This window comes from Cibotium barometz, chromosome 2 (genome assembly GCF_041138505.1).
Source record: "Cibotium barometz isolate CiBa-2024 chromosome 2, ASM4113850v1, whole genome shotgun sequence".
Lineage (NCBI taxonomy): Eukaryota > Viridiplantae > Streptophyta > Polypodiopsida > Cyatheales > Cibotiaceae > Cibotium > Cibotium barometz.
In genome coordinates, this window is record NC_141047.1 from 17328667 (window position 1) to 17347296 (window position 18630).

The window sequence follows — 18630 nt, forward strand, 5'->3', positions numbered from 1 at the left end:
AACGCCCCCTTCAATCTCGTCAATGGGATGCTTCTTCTCCCTCACCAGGACAAACTTCTACTTCAGCCTTTGCTCCTATCCTTCAAAATTGGGTGGGCGTACTGAAGAAGGTCATCCGCATATGTGATTCAGAAGAAGAGGAAAATGCTATGTCTTTCATGGGCAATGAAGGCATGCAGCCTATGCAGGCAGAGACCTAGCCTCTTCGATGTCTGGTTCTTATCCTCACACTCTGCTGTACATACCTTTTCATGCTTCAAACACTTAAGTGCTTTACATACAATGTGCAGAGCCTCTGCAATGTCTCAAAGTGGAGGTTGTTATGGATTTATGTACATAAAATGCAGCCAGATATTGTTTGTTTGCAAGAGCATAATCAACACTCCATGGCTGGAGAGAACCTGCGTCGATCTGCTCCTACGAGCTACGCCCCAACCCACCCTCCCCTTGCTGCTCCTCGCCGTCGCGCACCCCCCCCCCCCCGCCCCCCCGTCCCCCGCCTCTCCTCCGCCTCTCTCCCCCGACTCCTTCCTCGCCTCCTCCCCCGCCTTCTCCTCCCCCGCCTCCTTCCTCGTTTCCTCCCCCGTCATCCCCCCCCCCCCCCCCCCCCCCCCCCCCCCCCCCCGCCTTCTCCTCCGCTTCGCGGCTCTTCCCCCCGCCTTCTCCCTCACCTCCCCCTCCGTCTCGCCCTTCCTCCCACCGCTAGCTTCCCCGCCTCAGCTCCCCCCCCCCCCCCCCTCCGCCCCCGCTATCCTCTCACCTTCCGCCTCTCCGTTTCCTCGTAGGTCTGTGTCCCTCCCGTTGGTGACCCCGGTCTCTGGCCTTTTCCCTCTGGAGGACTCCATGGAAGCCGCTCCGACTACCCCTGCCGATTCCGGTCTCCGTCTGGAGTTCACAGCTCTGCAGATCAGCAGTTGTTTGTTTCCACAGTATCCGCTCTTGAGGCCTCCTCCTTGGTCTACAAGATAGTGGGTAGCCGTCCGATGCGGAGAGAGCTTCGCGACCTTCTGCAAGGCAGCCTCGTTGGCGTGCCTGCTAAGATCGTCAGCGTCGATTTTTTGGGACGTGGCTACTACCAGGTGGATTTCGAGCCCCCCCAGGCAGCTCAGACGGTGCTGGCTCGGAGCCCCATTGCCCTCCGCTCATCCCGGGCATTCCTGACGTGATGGACTCACGGTTTCGACCCCGCTTCTGACCCGCTAGCAGGCGCGACAGGTTTCCCCATCACTATCTGCTTTCCTGGACTCCGCAGGGAGTACTTGCCCCTCTTGTCATCCATTGGCAAGGCGTTCGGGCAGGTGTTGGAGACGCCTCAGACAGCGGCCTCAGTGATAGCTCGGGAAGCAGGACTCCCGGCCATTCGTGTTGTGGTTCCGTCACCGGAGTCCCTCCCGAAGACGATCCTCCTCCCTTGTCTTTCTGGAGGACATCTGATACAACGCGTGGAGTATTCGGGCCTCCCCAGCCAGTGCTACATCTGTCGGGAGATGGGCCACCTCGCACGCGCCTGTCCCCACAAGGGGGTTCACCCTTCACGCTTTGCCGCCTCTGGACCCCCTTCAGGAGGCCCGAGGGGTGGCCATCCACCTCAGAGACCGGACATCCCTGGCTCGTCTCAGCAGCAGGCGCCATCATCTGACGAGCAGGCCCCGGCGGAGGATGCCGCACAGTCCCAGGAGGCTGGCGGATGGCAGGAGGTTCGCCGGCAGAAACGCCGGGCCCGCAGGGACCGTCGCAGACGCCAGCAGGCAGCATAGGCTGGCGGACAGGCGACCCCGGCTGGCGTCCAGGCACCTACCCGCACTTATGCTCCAGTCAGGGATAGGCGGCCAGCAGGTCCCACCCCGATGGACGAGGATTCAGCCTCAGTGCCCGTTGAGGCCACCGGTGGAGCCCCCCCACGTGGAGACCCCGCTCCCGCCTCCCCCCGCGGGGGGCCCCGCCCCCTCCATGGAGCACATTCCTGAGGATCCCGGGCCGTACTCTGCGACCCCCGGCCCCTCTTCCTCTCACTCGGAGAGCACTCCTTCCTCCCCCCCCCTCTCCCCCCAAGCCCCCCCCCCCCCTCCCGCCTCCCCCGACGGCCCCCCCTGACACCTCTCCTATGGCAGATGCCTCTCCAGCCTCTCCTCGCTCTCCCCCCCTCCTCTTTGCGAGCCACCATCCCTCCCTCGGCCTCTCCAGGATACTCCTCCAGACCACCCACTGCCCCGGGGCAGCGCAGCTGGGTAGGCCAGAGTTCAGTTCAGCGGCTGTTCCACCGCCACTCCGGGCCGGTGGAGATGGCGATCCTAGCTTCGCCCGCCACAGAGTTCTCTCCAGCCTCCCCTGGGGGGGCCCCCGCGAGTGATGGGGCTCCCAGTGGATTACGGTTTTTTCAGGTGTCTCAGCTGGATGCTGGCCCTTTCGAGACACTGGTCGCGCCCTTGCGAGTTTGCGTGGTGTGCCATCCCTCTCGTTCTCCTTCAGTGGTGAGCAGCATGGTGGCCTTCTCCTTTCCTCTCAGTGTTGCCCCAGACACAGCATGGGATTGCAACTCTGTAGAGGAAGTTTTGCGTGATCAGATACTGGAGTTTTCTCACCACTTCAGTGACTTGGGGCTCACGGACCTATTGCAGACCCGATTACACTCAGCCCGCATGAGCTTGTTTGGTATAGGAGATTGGCGGGCGGATCCGGTTCCACACCTCAGTTGAGGCGGTGCTACTGATTCTCCTCCACGCCGCCCCGAGGGTGCAGCCTACCTTTAGATACATATATGCAGAGGATTGGTCTCACGCCTATGCCCTGGACAGGGCGAAGGCGGAGTGGGGCTGGACACAGAGACAGGTCACCCTTTTTTTTGAGAGACTCCGCACCCGCACAGACAGTGACTATTCTCCCTCCAAGCCGGCGCCCAAGACTCACAGAGTGGAGGCAGCTCATCCGGGCCGGCTGAGAGGGGTGAGCCAGTGGCGGCTGCTTCACTTGCCATAGCTCATCCATGAGGATCCTCTCATGGAACATCCAGGGTCTTGGTGGACCTCGCTGCTACATTGGTCGGGGCAGACTTCGCCAGGAGATCCAGAGGGCTCTCGTTGGAGGACCCATAGATATCCTTTTCATCCAGGAGCACCACCTTTCTGCCGGGCGTACCCGCACCTGCGGGAAGATCTTGCCAGGCAGGAGTCACACTTTTTGGTCACCGGCATATGGCTCCCAGGGGAACCAGGGTGGAGTATGCATCTCAGTCAGCGAGCAGCTTCTATCCGAGGTTGTGGATTCGGGCACTCTGGTCCAGGGTCGAGCGCAGTGGATCATCCTTCGAGTTGGGGAAGACCGCATTGGCTTCCTCAACTTCTACGCCCCTAATGGGGCGACCGGGAGAGCTGAGTTCTGGAGCACCATTAGGCAGTCCCTCCCCATGGCAGACCATTGGTGCCTAGGGGGGGATTGCAACATGCTGGAGGATGCAGAGGACAGGATGGGGGGCAGCCAAGAGACCATTCATGGGCCGGAGCTCGCTGCCTGGGAGGAACTAGTGCTGCAGGTGAGAGGCCAGGATCCGTGGACTCTCTCGGAGTTTGGCAGGTTGCAGGGGAGTTTATCTTTCTCGCGCTCGGATAGACGGGCCACAGGAGTTACCTTTCCCGCATCGACAGATTTTACATTGATGAGTGGGCTTGCGATAGAGGTGGCACTGTGGGTATACTTGCAGGCTCCTCGTTTTCAGACCACTTTCCAGTGCTTCTCCAGATCGATGACCCTACGAGAGGAGAGCGAGGCCAGAGCATCCGGATTCCAGATTGTCTCATAGAGGAGCCCGAGATTGCGACCAGAGTTGAGCAGGTCTGGCAGGAGCTTCAGTTCAGGAGACGATAGGCAGCCAGCGATCTCGACAGGGGTTTGCAGGAGATCAGTAGGATGCTCAGACAGGCTGCCCTGGACCGACTGGAGGCTTTCAGAGAGCAGGAGAGGAGCCTGCGGAGGAGTCTAGCTTCCCTTCAGAGACTTCAGGAGAGGGAGCCTACGAGCCCTTGGATTTCAGAGCAGATGGAGTCAGCTCGCACAAATATCAGATCCATCGAGGAGAGGAGGGTGGAGTTCCAATTCCATGCTCGGGCTTCTTTTTGGACACAGGCTGGAGACAGAGTGACTCGAGATTTCTTTGAGGCGACAGGGCCTCGCTTCAGACGAGAGGGTCTCAGGCGTCTTCGGCAGGCTGATGGCCAGGTGGTGGTGGATCCCCCTAGGGTTCGGGTGATCGCCACAGATTTTTACAGGGATTTGCTCTCTGCTGAGCCAGCAGATGACAGGGTGAGAGAGGCTCGGGAGGCAGTCTGGAGCTTCACGAGACCGGTTGTGCCGGCCCATTTGCAGCACTCCCTTCTCTCCCCCTTCTCGGATACGGAACTGGAGGAGGCTCTTCAGGCACTTCCTCGGGGCAAATGCCCTGGTGAGGACGGTCTCTCAGTGGCTTTCTTCCAGAGGTACTGGGGTCCTTTTGCATAGGGGTTTCAGATTGGCATTCTAGGAGATCATGGAGTCGGGAGACATGCCGGACAGCATGGCAGAGGGGTTGATTCACTTGATCCCCAAAGAGGGAGGAGACAGACTGGAAATTAGACAGTGGAGACCGATCACCTTGCTAGGCACGGCCTACAAGGTCCTAGCTAAGGCGATCAGCAGGCGGCTTCAGCCTCACCTTCCGGACATCATCCACTCCACGCAGACAGGCTTCATCCAGGATAGGAGCATCCTGGATAACATCTTCTCTTTCTGGGAGGCTACGGCTTTGGCTAGATTTCGGCAGGAGGATCTGGCAGTGCTCCTTCTCGACTTCGAGAAGGCATATGATCGGGTGGACTGGGCCTTCTTGGAAGGCACTATGGAGAGGATGGGCTTCCCCCCTCAGTGGATCCGTGGGGTCTCTGCACTCTACACATCGGCTCATAGCCAGGTGCTGATACAGGGCGTGCGCGGAGAGAGATTCCAGCTCTTGCGCTCGGTGCGGCAGGGGTGCCCCTTGGTGCCCTTTCTTTTTCTTTTTGTGGCGAAGGCCATGAGCACTTTCTTGACGGCACAGGATACAGGTTTGCGGGGCCTCCAGCTCCCCATCCACACCTCGGAGGAGCTCCTAGACTCGGAGTTGCGGATGACACTGCTGTCTATCTTCAGGGAGGGGAGGAGAACCTCCGCCGCTTCGCCTCAGCCATGGACAGGTTTGCAGAGCTTCGGGCGCTTTGATCAACTGGCACAAGTCGTGTGGGTTGTGGGTCAGTTCTGTGCCCCCCCCGACTTGGAGGCCAGTTGATGGGTTTCAGTGGCTGCCCCCCGGCACTACAGTGCGCTATTTGGGATGTTATGTGGGCATTGACATATCTCCGGAGCAGCAGATAGCCCCCCTTCTTCTAAGCATTCGGAAGAAGATTCTGTATTGGAGTACCGCTCGTTTATCTCTGGCTGGCCGAGTGGTTGTGGCCAACCAGGTTCTGCTTGCTACCATGTGGTACATCACTTCTTGCTGGGCCTTCTCGCGGGCGTGCATTGGCTAGGTGCAGAGGCTCATCGGGAACTTTCTTTGGTCCGGTGGCGACGGGCGGCCCGCCAGGGCCAAGGTGGCATGGGCTGTGATCACCCAGCCAAGGGAGAGAGGCGGCCTGGGCATAGTTGATCCTATTTGTCAGAGCCGAGCTTTGCTTGGCAAGTTGGTGGTTCGTGGCCTCCTACCAGGCGCGCTGAGCCGTGGAAGGAGTTTCTTGTTTCTAGGATTCTCAGCCGCACTCCTTCTCTTAGCGGCCCTTGGACCCCCAGCATCAGGTGGATCTTTACAGAGCAGCGATCCAGAGGAGTGGGCCTTGGCTTCGAGGAGCGTTTTGCAGCTAGCCTTCTGAGGGCCTGGGAGCATCTGAGGCCGTCACTCTTCCAGACTCCCCCGGGCACCGATGAGGAGCGCCTGAGGCAGCCATTGATCTGGAACCCCTTGATCCGACTTCCCAGTGGCCATATGGTTGGATCGCGATCTCACGTGTCGTGGGGCCCGTTGAGTTCCGGCCCAACCCAGTCCCTAGACGACTGGATATGTTTTCAGCAGCTGCCTCTAGAGGTTCAGGAGAGGAGACTCAGCGGGATGAGGGGCAGAGAGTTGATGAGGCAGGACATTGAGGCGGCCATCCCCGAGGAGTGGCGGACTCCAGTACAGGACCCTCCACCTCCACAGTGGATGGGCGTCTTTACTCGGCATGAGATCCTTCTAGCGGTCTGCGGCTCAGCAGAGAGAGTCACCCCACTCACCTTCGAGGTGGGAGAGGGAGGCCAGCTTCAGAGGACCCGACTAGAGTTGGAAGAGTTCCAGGGTTGTATCTTTCAGAGGGTGCGGGTGGTCGGTTTTCATCGGAGACAGTGGCATGTAGACCCCTCACCGGCCTCGATAGGGGAGGACTATTCTTGGAGATTATGGGCCTGGGACAGCAGGCCTCTTATTCGCCTTCAGTGGGATCCAGGCGAGTGGCTTTGGCGAGATCCCTACTCGGCCCCTACCAGCCCATGCACCCCCTTTTTTCAGTACACAGCGAGGCTGGGGCGGCGGATCCAGAGGCACAGGATAGCGGGCACCCCGGCGGCTTCCGAGCATTGGCGGCGACAGGGGCTCTCCGATGCCTTCCTTAGGGACTTCTGGCAGCGCCTTTGGGCCATCTTCCGGCCCCGGAAGGTGACGCTTTTTCTCTGGCTTACAGCGCATAGAGGACTGGCTGTGGGGGCTTGGCTGGCTTTTGGCAGACACCCAACATCCTGCCCTCGGTGCGGCCATGCACAAGAGTCGCAGCGGCACTGCTTATGGGATTGCCCACAGGCACAGCAGGTCTGGCAGCGCGCTCTCAGGATGGTTTTTGCAGGCTCGCCAGGTGAGATGATGGCGACGTGGGGTGCGGTGGCTTGGGCCACGGACAGCGGCCCGGCCCTTGGATACGAGGACGTCCCTGGCAGTGTGACCATCCAGGTCTCTGACAGGGCGATGGCGGTGGTTCCGACGCCAGACTTCTCTTCGGCAGTCTCCCAGGAGGGGGACGGGCACAGATGGGAGTTGATCAGCAGCATGACGGCTTGGCACATATGGAGAGCCCGATGCAGGGAGGCCATAGACCGCCAGGCGACTCCACGGGCGAAGGTCATACAGGCCCTCTGGGTGGACATCATTCACACCTTGAGAGGACACTGGGGGAAACTTCAGGGCGACTCGGATCGCATGAGAGGTCACCGCAAGGCGTTCCTCCGCACTTGGCAGCCTGGCCCTTTCCTCATCACGAGGGGCGAGGATGTCACTTGGCACTACAGGCCTCCAGTTTGGCTCTTCTCACCTCCCGCATGTACTACTAGGTAGCCCCCCCCCCCCCCCAGAGAGCGGCCAGCTCCGGTGTTCACTGTGTTTATTATCCCTCCTTGTGAGGTGAGCTTTGTAGCCTTATGGCGTTTTCTCATTAACTAATAGAAGGATCGTTTTTCCAAAAAAAAAAAAACACTCCATGGCTGGACATCATGGTTTTTTGCACGGCTATGATATATATTATGCTGGTACTGCTACCTATTCAGGTGTATGCATACTAGTTAGACATGAGTTGCAGCCTCAGTTGGCCTTCAATGACAATAGTGGCAGATGGATAGTAATACAATGCAATGTTAATGGTGATATTTTTGAGTTTGCATCAGTCTATGCCTCCCAGACCTCTGCCATGAGGGCTTCTTTGTGGGATTCTTTATGCAGATATCCATGGAGATCCAATGCATTCATCTGTGGGGATTTTAATAATTCCCCTCTGCCTAGAGATAATACCACTTCACGATCTCATATGCTATCATTGGAAAGGCACAAATGGGATGACATGCTTCTTTCTGTGCAGGCAGAAGATTTATGGGTACTTCTCCAAGGGTCAGTCCCTGGATATACTTTTCATCATAATGCACTTACTACGTATTGGGCAAGGCTTGACAGATGGTATTTGTTTTATCCACAACAATTTGCAGATTTTAGCCCTCATCTCCTTATAGATTTCTCATTGGGCTTGTCAGATCATGCTCCATTGTGGATGAATTTGCAGCTTGGCATGCCTCTGGATGATTTGCCTTTTCTCTCCAGTAGATTATTGCATGTTAATCGGGCTTATTTCCAACATCACAACTTTCAGCAAATGATCAGATTTGCCATTCATCCTTTGCCAGTTCATGCCCAGGAGGACATGAATTATGCTTGGGACAGCTTAGTCTCTCGTATTCAGAATGTCATTAGGGAGTATGGCAAATGGCATATGACAAAATGGAGGAATGAGGTTAAATGGGCAAAAAGGACAGCACAACATTTGATTGAATTTTCTCAGTCGAGGCCACTCTCTAATTCAGAAATGGATTCCCTTTCACATGCACAATTTAAACTTACTGTTAATGATCAGAGGAAATTGCACAAATGGCAGATTAGGGCAAGAATGAAGCCCCTCATGGATAAGGGCTGCTCTTCAAAATCCTTTTTCCAGGGCTTGCATGCTACTCGAAATAAAAATTCATGTCTAAGGGTTAGGAAACTGGATGGCTCTTGGACTCACTCTTTCTCTGATCTCCAAGACGAATGCCACAATTATTTCCAGAAATTGTTTTCTGCTCCTGGTTCCCCATCAAATCAAGTGACTGATGCCAGGACTGAATTTCTTCAATATGTTTCTGGAATAGTTGAAATGGATGATGCTCTTACCTTGGAGAGGCCTTTTACTGACACAGAACTTGATAATGCGTTGTTCCACCTCAGCAAATACAAGTCCCCTGGCTGGGATGGCCTTACAGTGGAATTTTATATTTCTTTTTGGGATGATTTGAAAGAGGTCCTTTTGCGAATGATCAATGTGGCCTGGCAAGAAAATCAGTTGCCGCACTCTTGGAAGCATGGTATAGTCAAGCTTGTCCCCAAAAAACATCTGTGTGATCATATATCAGATTGGAGACCTATTACTTTGATGCTTGTACTTTACAAACTTATTGCCAAAATGATTGTACATAGGCTTCACAGGATACTGCATGCAGGACTTCATCCTCATCAGTATGGTTTTGTGCCGCGAAGACAAATCCATGACAACATATCCAATGCCTTGACTGCAATTGAATATGCTAAGTATTCGCATCAAGATGTGCTTATATTGCAGGTGGATATTGCTAAGGCATTTGACAATGTTCAATGGGATTTCATCTCTCAGATCATGACAAAGTTGGGCTTTGGTCCCAAGATGGCAAATGCTGTTTACCGGCTTTATTCTGGCTCTACTGCTCAGTGCATTCTTGGGCGCCATCTGTCTCGGTCATGGATATTGGGTCGATCAGTTAGACAGGGCTGCCCTCTCAGTGCTCTCTTCTATGCCATTGCAACCCATCCTCTTTTGATGTATCTTGATCATCTTACAAACACAGGACAGATGACTAGTCTCAAAATCCCAGGGGCTACATCTTTTTTGGCACAAGCATATGCTGATGATTCCTTCTTCATGCCACAGAATTCTCCTCAGGAACTTCGCATGCTTATGGTCACTCTTTCTTTATATGGGTTGGCAGCGGGATTGCATATCAATTTTGACAAATCTAAATTACTCCCCCTGAAACAATGTGACTGGCATTCTATTCTTTGGCCGGGTCAGGTGGTGCATTCCAGAGATATTGTCAGACATTTGGGATATCCCATAGGATGGCATATCACCAGAAAGCAGCAGTTAAAATGGATTTTCCAAAGACTTCAACATAAACTGAAACACTGGAAGATTTCTACTTGGCCTCTTCATGTCAGGCTCAAAATAGTACAATCCATTGTGATGTCCTATGCCCAGTTCTATTTGCCCTTGCCGCATTGGTCCTCCAGGGATATTTCAGCTTTTATGTCTCAAGCTATGGAGATATTATGGAAGACAAAAATTGCTGTGAAAGCATTGAGACTGATGAAGATAGAAATGGTGTGCTCCCCAAGGATGCATGGTGGACTTAATGTCCTCAATATAAAATATCATGTACTTGCAAGGAAGGCTACAATGTTGCATACTTTCTTCCGTCAACAGCAGCCATGGACTTGTATGTTAGCATCCATGTGTGTCAACATGAGGACTTGTGCTTATGGTCATTGGATTACGGATCATTGGGAGGTTGTGATTGGGAGATTTGTAGGGAGGATACCTGGTTGTCCTTTCTCTACTACCCTCATACTTGACTGGAAACAAGTTCTCTCTAAGGTCAAATGGGCTCCTGATAATTGCTTGGAGACAAACTCAATGAGGAAAGAAAGTATTCATTGGAGTGCCATCTTTGACACTCCACTTGCTTTATAGGAACCTGTTCGGGCATACAATCTTATGAAATTGGGAATTAGGTACATACATGATGTGGTAGATGATCGGGGATATGTCTTATCCTTTCCCCGGGCCACTGCTTCCTATGCATTGGGAATGCATCATAGGTTGATATGGAAGAAAATTGCTGATCTATTGCATCCTTTTTTACCTATTCCACCCGTGGGTGACACAGACAGGCTTATGGATTGGCAATTGCAGCCATCTACTACATGCATTCATCCTATTCCCCTTCCTGCCTTAACCTCCATCAAAGCCTACAGGCTTCTTCAGCCTGCCCCATGGGTTCATCAACATGCTAATTCTCTATGGCATATAAGGAAGCCCCTCTCATGGTGGCGGAAGAATCTCCGGATGTTGTGGAAGTGTAAAATGCCATTGAAACAAAGACTTTTTCTTTGGAGATGTTTGATAGGCACATTGTCAGTGGGGGTCATACTTGCTAAACATCACATTGCACCTTCCACATGTCTAAGATGTCAGGCTCCCTCAGAGACTGTTCTTCATCTGCTTTGGCACTGCCCTTGTTCCAGGATCCTCCTCAGGAGAATTTCAGATTTTCTTCGGCTCCGTTTCCCGAGTCACAGATTTGGGAAACATTTCTGGCTTTTTGGCAGATATATACGGTCCTTATCCCAATACTCACTATTTCTCTCTTGGGTGAGATATTGGGCTCTTTGGACAATTTGGAGTGAGCATAATTTGGCATACTTGGGTCAGCAGAATCACCAGTCATATGAATCCTTCAGAGCCTCATTGCGGCAATCCTTATATAATGCCTGCCATGAGGGTGATATGGATGCTTCTTCTTTAGAGCTTTTCTCTTTATGTTTCTGACATTTGGGATACTCTCCGCTTCGGAGACTTCCCACCTTGTAAATTTATGAGCATATAAATATACTGCACTGGATATTACCAAAAAAGTGTGTGTGTGTGTGTGTGTGAGAGAGAGAGAGAGAGAGAGAGAGAGAGAGAGAGAGAGTGAAATGGAGGAGGGAGAAGAAGAAGAAAGGAAAAAGAGGGAAAAGAAGAAGTGAAGGGAGGAGAAACAAGCTACGAAGGGAATGAAGTGGAGGAGAAGAAGGTTACAGGGAGGCAAAATCATGACAAAGGTGGCAAAAGGGGGTGGATAAGTCTTGCATGCCAACTGGTGAAGAAAAAAAGCATGAAAAATTTTCATCGCAAAATTGGGCGAAATTTTTCATTGGGGGTTTCTCAGTGTATGAAAAATAATTATAGATAGAAACGTTTCAAAGGTTTATAATCCTAGAAACAGGTTTTTTTTTTTTGTTTCTATGCATGCACATGCACCTCCCTTCTACCCAGTAAAGAGTTTATTTTGAATGGCTGGAGCTGAAGGTACAACTTGGCGTCCATTAAACGAAATCTTCGTGCCGAGGGGAAGTCTTTGCTTAGAATCCTTTGTGTATTTGTTTTTTTCTTTTTTTGGAGGGGGGAGGGGGATGGTGGGTTTTTATATCATTAATCTTCGAGGTTGTCACACAAGGTGTGTGAGGCATGTAGCGAGGAGCATGGTCCTCAAAGGCCGTTTGTGTGTGGAAAGTCTGAACCAAGGGGTTATCTCAGAAGGAGAGAACTATCCATTTTGCCTCTCATTTTCATTTGCTTCTTTTTTTCTTGGTCATAGAAATTGGGGAGGGCTTTTGGTATTCCAGAAAACACAATCAGATGCTACACCGAAGCAGAAATTCGCGCAAGGTAAATGCCTCCTTGTCTTATCATTCTTCATGGCTCCTGCTTATATCATTTTCTTTTGGATTTATGCATTTGATGAAGGGTTTTCACTGCAATGTTTGTGTTTGGATAAATTGACTTTATCTTTTGCTTGATTTACTGGATTGCACTCTCCCTTTCCACGATGCGGTCTACTACTACCTGTGAATAGCGATGGGTTATGATAGAAGGATTTTGAGTCCCTAGAACTCCGATTTTGTCATTCTTTCCTGAAAAACCTTGGTCTCTCTTTGCTTAACCCTCGTTTACCTTAGGGGAATGTATACAGCCCTGGGGAGTGTAGTGGAGCAAGGGCATGGCCGTGACCTAAAGTCCACAGGGTCAACCAGGCAATCTTTATACTTTGTCAACAAGTATGTGTTCTAAAAGATATCACAGTAGAACATGCTCACAAGGGATAGTGGACTTATCTCTCCATTGTGAGGTTTGAGAAGGGTTGTCTTTGTTGCCAGACATGCAAATTTTTGCTTAATGCATGATTCCAACATAGGCGTCAGCATGAGCAGTGAAGGATAGATTAGAGACTTTGCTCAGCATGAATGTACAGTTGCTAGTGCAAGGTCCCAAGAAAGGCAGATGAATCTAGATACAAATCCATCCTCTCCATGCATTACAAAGAGATGGAGGTTTCATACATGAAGCCTTACGTTATGGTGATACTTGTGAAGGGAGGAAGCCTGTATAGATTGCCACTTAGATAGTTGGCCTGGAGCATATTTGGGAGGTCTGGTTATGAATGGATCAATGTACTGTTATTTTTATCTACATAAATGCACTTTTTAGTTTCGTTTCTTCTATAAATATATTGTTCTGAAGAACAGAGATCTTATGTTACTAAACTTCTTATGTTTGTTGAATTATGCTGTCCAGCGTGGTTTTTCAGCTTTCGAAGCTCTGCAGCCTCCTGCTAAAGGCAGCGCGGGCAGTTGCAGGTGAAGAGGGTTGGGACCCTCTTGTACCAGGGGTAGCAGTTGGAACTCTAGTTGAGGTCTGTTATCATTGTATTGGCAACATTGCCACACACAGGCGTACGTACGAGGATGTATGCATGTATGTATGTATGCACACATGCATGTATGGATGGATGCATGGATGTGTGTGTGTATGAATGTATTTACCCACATACACAAGTGCATTCATGTGTGAGCGTGCATGTACATATATTCAGTATGGATACATGGATGTGTGTATGTATGAATATATTTACCCACATACATAAGTGCATGCATGTGTGAGCGTGCACGCATGTACATATATTCAGTATTTCTTTCAAATTTTAACCTTTCTTTGGTTGAAAACCCAGGTGGATAGGATCCTTCCTGGAACGATCCCTTCTTCTGCTGGACCAGTAATTTTGCTTGTCAAAGAAGCTGATGGTGACGAAGAGGTATGCTGTTTTATTGCAAGTTTTTTTTTTTTTTTGGGGGAGGGGGGGGGGGGGGCGTTGGGGGTTTTGGGGGGGGGGGGGGGTACTTTTCCATGCAATATTCGTTGCCATCAAGATCAAAATGACAGGCTTAATAAGAGGCTTTCTGCAGGTTAAAGCTTCAGGGGAGAATGTTGAAGGTGTAATCCTTCTCCAAGAGCTTCCTCATCTCTCACATTTGGGTGTACGCGCTAGGCAGGTATATTAGCGTGTCTTAAAAGAAATAGGCTCAATGCAGGCGGCTAGTGAAAAAACACAATCTCTTGCTTCTGTTACTTCTGTAGAGAAAAGTTGATTTTGACGCATAGTTCTTCCCATGTTTGGATTATGCCTTTTCAACAGGAAAAGGTGGTGTTTGTGACTTGTGAGGACGAAGATAAAGTAGCAAACCTTCGAAGTTTGGTTGGTCGTTCCGTGAAGTATAAAATCTATCTATCCTTCTTCTTTTTTCCCCAAAATTTTTTTTTTTCATGAGGTCTTATTCCATTCCTAGTTGCACACGGGAATTTCACTCGGCTACACACACACCATACTAACCACACACACACCCAAGTACCACAACGGGGTACCACCCTTTCTAAATATTGGCCACTTTATAGGCAGTGGACAAGTCACAGGACAAACCCCACAAGTTAGTCGCTCGGCCAATTGGAGTGAACACCCTGCACAGCTTTCGTAGAATTGGGCATTGTAAATCGAGTAACGATCTTTGATGTCCATGGCAACCATCGTCACAGGACAAACCCCACAAGTTACAGGACAAACCCCACAAGTTAGTCGCTCGGCCAATTGGAGTGAACACCTTGCACAGCTTTCGTAGAATTGGGCATTGTAAATCGAGTAACGATCTTTGATGTCCATGGCAACCATCATCCCTGATCCAGAGCGTGAGCTTGAAGGGCAAGCATTGCACACTGTTGTCGCCCGCAGGATCGCCAAAGAGGAAGGTGGAAGCAAGCACCATGACGATCGAACGATGACGGCCTAAGGAGTGCGGATGGCTGCCTATGTGCCTACCTACCTGCCGTTAGTATAAGATGTCCCCAAGAGGATTTGAACCCAAGACCTCTCGTAGAAAGTCCAAGGTCTTATCCACTAGGCTACTGCCTTGGGGACAGTATTTTCGAATGCATCCATCACACCAACCAACTATTCCAATTTAACTGCAATTTTGTGTTGAATAGTGCATTGTTCTTTAATGGGTTAGCAGTAAATGCAAGCACATTCCTGGCTTCTGTCTCTGTACATAATGGCTAGAAAGTCAAATGCAAGGGAGATAGTCTAAACACAAGATTTTGAACAGGTTAGAAGCAAGTGCAAATGCTGTTCTAGTCTCTTCACAAGAGGGAGAGAGAGCTGATGCAGCAAGAGAGCTTGCAGTTGTGGGATCCATGAACCAACAAGCACAGGAGGGGGAAGTTAGTGATGAGCATAAAACTGCCTCCTCAGAGGACAGAGTGGCATTGACTTCAATACCTGTTCGGCAAAGCAAGGTGATGCATCCCTTGTAACCACTTAATAATGTGTCTTCCATGTGATCGGTCTTGTGCTTTGCTTTGCTTTAAAAATGGGGAAAAAAAACATCTTTTTAAGTGTGTGATCAATTCGATTTTCCTTTCAAGTTCACACTGTCACCAAACACTAAATTTTCTGTTCAGGTTGTGGTTAGTCCTCCTGGCTCCGTCCTTGATCTTGCCAGTGCTCACATTCACACAGCCGGTGCAAAGGCATCTTCATGTGGTCAGCTAGCTTTGCTCTCTCAACAGGCAAAAAATGGTAAGTTGGCTAGATCGCTTCACTTCTTAAGTTTGCAAAAATATATATATTATATTATAATATAATATAATGTGTGTGTGTGTGTGTGTGTGTGTGTCTCGGCCAAAAGTGTAGCGAAAGATGATGCATCAGCATGGCAACGGCCTAAAAAGCCAATCCATGTCACTCTATCACCAAGCTGCGTCCACTGAGAGGCCTGGCGACGATAGTAGAACTCATGTCTCTGCTCCTCTGCCTCTCTAACCTCCTGGCGTGCCTGGCTCAGCTGGGACGCCACCCACTCACATGTAGGCTGCTGCTCCTAAAGGCGCTGAAGCGAAGCAAGGCTACGTCTCAACCGACGCTCCCGCTCACGTGTCTCTCCCAGCCGTGTCAAGGCTGCAGCGTGCAAAAAAGAGCTGAGCTCGATGAGTCCCTGGGCACACTGGCCTGCTGCATCCTGGTCAGAGCTCTGGCTATCATGCCATATCCTCTCAATGTCCTCAGCGAGACTAGGATCTGTAAGTACCCTCTCTGGGATCCTCAACTGCAAGCTGGTCTCCCGTGTCCTCTCCTCAAGTGTCAAAATAACTGGCGCATGGTCTGAAAAAGAGGTGCCAGTGAGAATGCCAACGGAGCCCCCTTGCTCCCCTAAACTGTCGCCCACATAGAAGCGGTCAATCCGTGATAGATTAGTCCCTCCCTGCCGGCGATCCGACCGAGAGAAACTAAGACTGTCCTGAGAGCGGGAGAAAGCCTCATGCTGCCATGCATCAGTGATCCTCAGTGTCATGCAAAATCGCTCCCAAGTTGCAAGCTCCGTGCCGTGCACTGTAGCATGACTGGCTCCCACCCTATCGGCCAGGTCCTCAAGCATGTTGAAGTCTCCCCCGACACACCAATGTGCGGCCTCTGGCAATGCATCCGTAACCTGGGTCCAGAACTCTGCTCTGGCACTAGCATGGTTGGGCGCATAGACATTGAGCACGCCAAAGAGTTCATCATGCATCCTCAGAATGACATACTGTGCTCTACCAGGCACAATGATCCCGCGATCCACAATGGCCTGCCGCCATACATCCACAATGACCATACATACTCCTCCCTGCCCACCCAAGGGGCCAAACCCTGCAGACCAAAAGGAATCCCATCTACCAGGCATCACCGAACCGTATCTCCGGATCTTGCTCTCACCCAAATGGTGCTCCTGCATCATCAAAATATCAATACTGCCCCCAACCAGGCATCTCTGAAGCTCCTGCCTCAAGCAACCACGATAACGTATATAGTGTGCGCCGCCAAGGCCCTGTACATTCCATGAGATGATCCTCATGGATGGCCTGCTGAGGTGGAGGCTGTCTCAGCCGTACGGCGGGCCTTCGCAAGCGGCTTGGATGGAGAATAGTCCCCATCCGAGCGGCTGCAAATCTGCCCACCCGGTGTGCTGCAAGAATCTCGGACCAGGCGCCAGTGGCTGTGTCCCATGGCGACTGCCTCCCGCTCAGACAAAGCAACCTCGTGTATGCATACATATCCAGGGTCGCGTGCTAAGTCTGCCACTATGCGAACCACCAATTGTCGAATCCCGAAGGCATCCGCACTCCCGGGATCAAAGAAAAAATGAGCCAACTCCCATAGTCGGCCTATCACGTCTGTCACCTCCAGATCGCTCACATGGTGCGAAAACTCAACTGCCGGAGTCTTCAAAGTGCTAAGAGCGAGATCCATAGTCCACTCCCGGTCGCTAGGGCCACACAGAGGGAATGAGAAGGCCACCGCTGAATCAAGTGCCTCCTCCCCTTGGGCCGGAGGTATCACTACATGAACTCTGATGGGTGCTGGCTCATGGGGGCCCTCCGCTCCAAAAAGCCGTGTGAAGGAATAATCAAAAGCCTCCGAGCGTTGTCTAGTGTCGAGACGACTCAGCCGACTGTGGATAGAGGATATCCGTGAATCCCAAATCGGCATGGTAAGTCTCCTCTGCGGTGCCCGAGCAAGGTCGGTGCTCAGTGTCCGCCGGACTGCAGGTGAGCACCAGGGAACTGCCAGGGCCTCCCGGGGAGCTGAGGTGAGCGGGGGGGGAGGAGGGGGGGGAGAAGGAGCCGCTGCCAAAACCAGAGCGGGGACGGGAGGAGGCGAAGGTGGAAGCGAGGCAGGAAGGGGAGATGGGGGTGGGGGGGGGTGGGGGTGGGGGCGAAGGAGGGGGTGCTGGCATCTCCTGGTCCTCAGTCGGCGCTGGGGTCTCCTCCTGTAGGGGAGCAAAGCTGTTCCTCACACGGAAACCCAGTGATGCTGAGACTGTGGCTGCTACTGCATCGGTCTCTGGGCGTGCTGCTGGGGCTGTCTCCCTCAACAGCGCCCCTGTCCAAGCTACCACTCCAAGGTCTCTGTGGGCTGAGCAGGTGTCCCGGAGGCTGCCTGCCGAGCCGCATCTGTGGGCGGGCCATCGGGGGCCTGCTGCTGCGGTGAAGGTCGGGGTCTCCTGCGAGGGCAGGCCTTGGCCAGGTGGCCGACCTGCCTGCAGATAAAGCACTGGTTCGGGAGCCCCGAAAACTCCACTCTCTAATCAATCCATCCCCCCCCTATCCTAGGTAGCTGAATGACCTTCGGAAGGGAGGAGATGTCCGGAACCAAAACTCTGACCGAAGGTAGCCCGGCTGCTCTGGCCACCACTGAAGCTGCTGTGGGGCCAGTCTCAAGCACCGAACCTACCAATGCTCCTAGCCTAGAAAGGAGCGGAAGGTACTCACGGCGGAGTCCAGGGAAGCAAACTGTAACATGGAAAAGGCGCTCTCCCTACTCGGCCGCTGCTGGGTCAAAGCCATGCTGCCAAGGTCTGAAGAATGCCCGAGCGCCCCTGATGTCAAGGGGACTCATGGCTAGGACCTTGGCCACGGTCTAGGCTGTCTCGAACTCGATCTGGTAGTGTCCACGGCCCAGTAGCTAAACGTCCAGGATCTTGCCCACATCTGCAAGAAGGCGGGCCTAGAGAAGATCCCGGATCTCCCCTCTGCTGGGGTGAGTGCCGACTATACGGCAGATGGTGGAATGTGCCTGGAGGCGTTCCACCTCTGCGGCGAGGCTCGCTTCCTCTTCTGGCGAAATAGAAAGCCTGATGGGGGTATCTTCAGGGGCGGGCGAGGGGGCTATGGGAGAGTCCCTCTGAGGTGGGGCGGGAGGAGCCTCCATCAGAGTCTGAAGCTATGTCGAAGGCGGAGCGAATGCGGAGAGTCCTGCAAGAACAAAGCTGCACACAAAGGGCGGAGGGGGAAGGCGGAAGGCAAAAAAACCTAGGGGACGGAAAAAACAGAAAGAAGGGGAGGGGGTAGGGCGGTGAAGACAAAA

At 52.3% G+C, this 18630-nt stretch overlaps 1 protein-coding gene across 2 annotated transcripts in view; it reads left to right on the forward strand.

Moving 5' to 3' along the window:
• The window catches only part of PWD (chloroplastidic phosphoglucan, water dikinase (ATGWD3)), a 112783-nt gene that overhangs the window by 77725 nt on the left and 16428 nt on the right, over positions 1 to 18630 (forward strand). For both annotated transcript variants that reach the window (XM_086814584.1, XM_086814592.1), the window contains exons 12-18: positions 11998 to 12068; positions 12975 to 13092; positions 13408 to 13491; positions 13643 to 13729; positions 13873 to 13949; positions 14834 to 15023; positions 15189 to 15306. In XM_086814584.1, coding sequence (XP_086670710.1) covers positions 11998 to 12068; positions 12975 to 13092; positions 13408 to 13491; positions 13643 to 13729; positions 13873 to 13949; positions 14834 to 15023; positions 15189 to 15306 — 745 coding nt within the window. The remainder of the gene's footprint in view (positions 1 to 11997; positions 12069 to 12974; positions 13093 to 13407; positions 13492 to 13642; positions 13730 to 13872; positions 13950 to 14833; positions 15024 to 15188; positions 15307 to 18630) is intronic.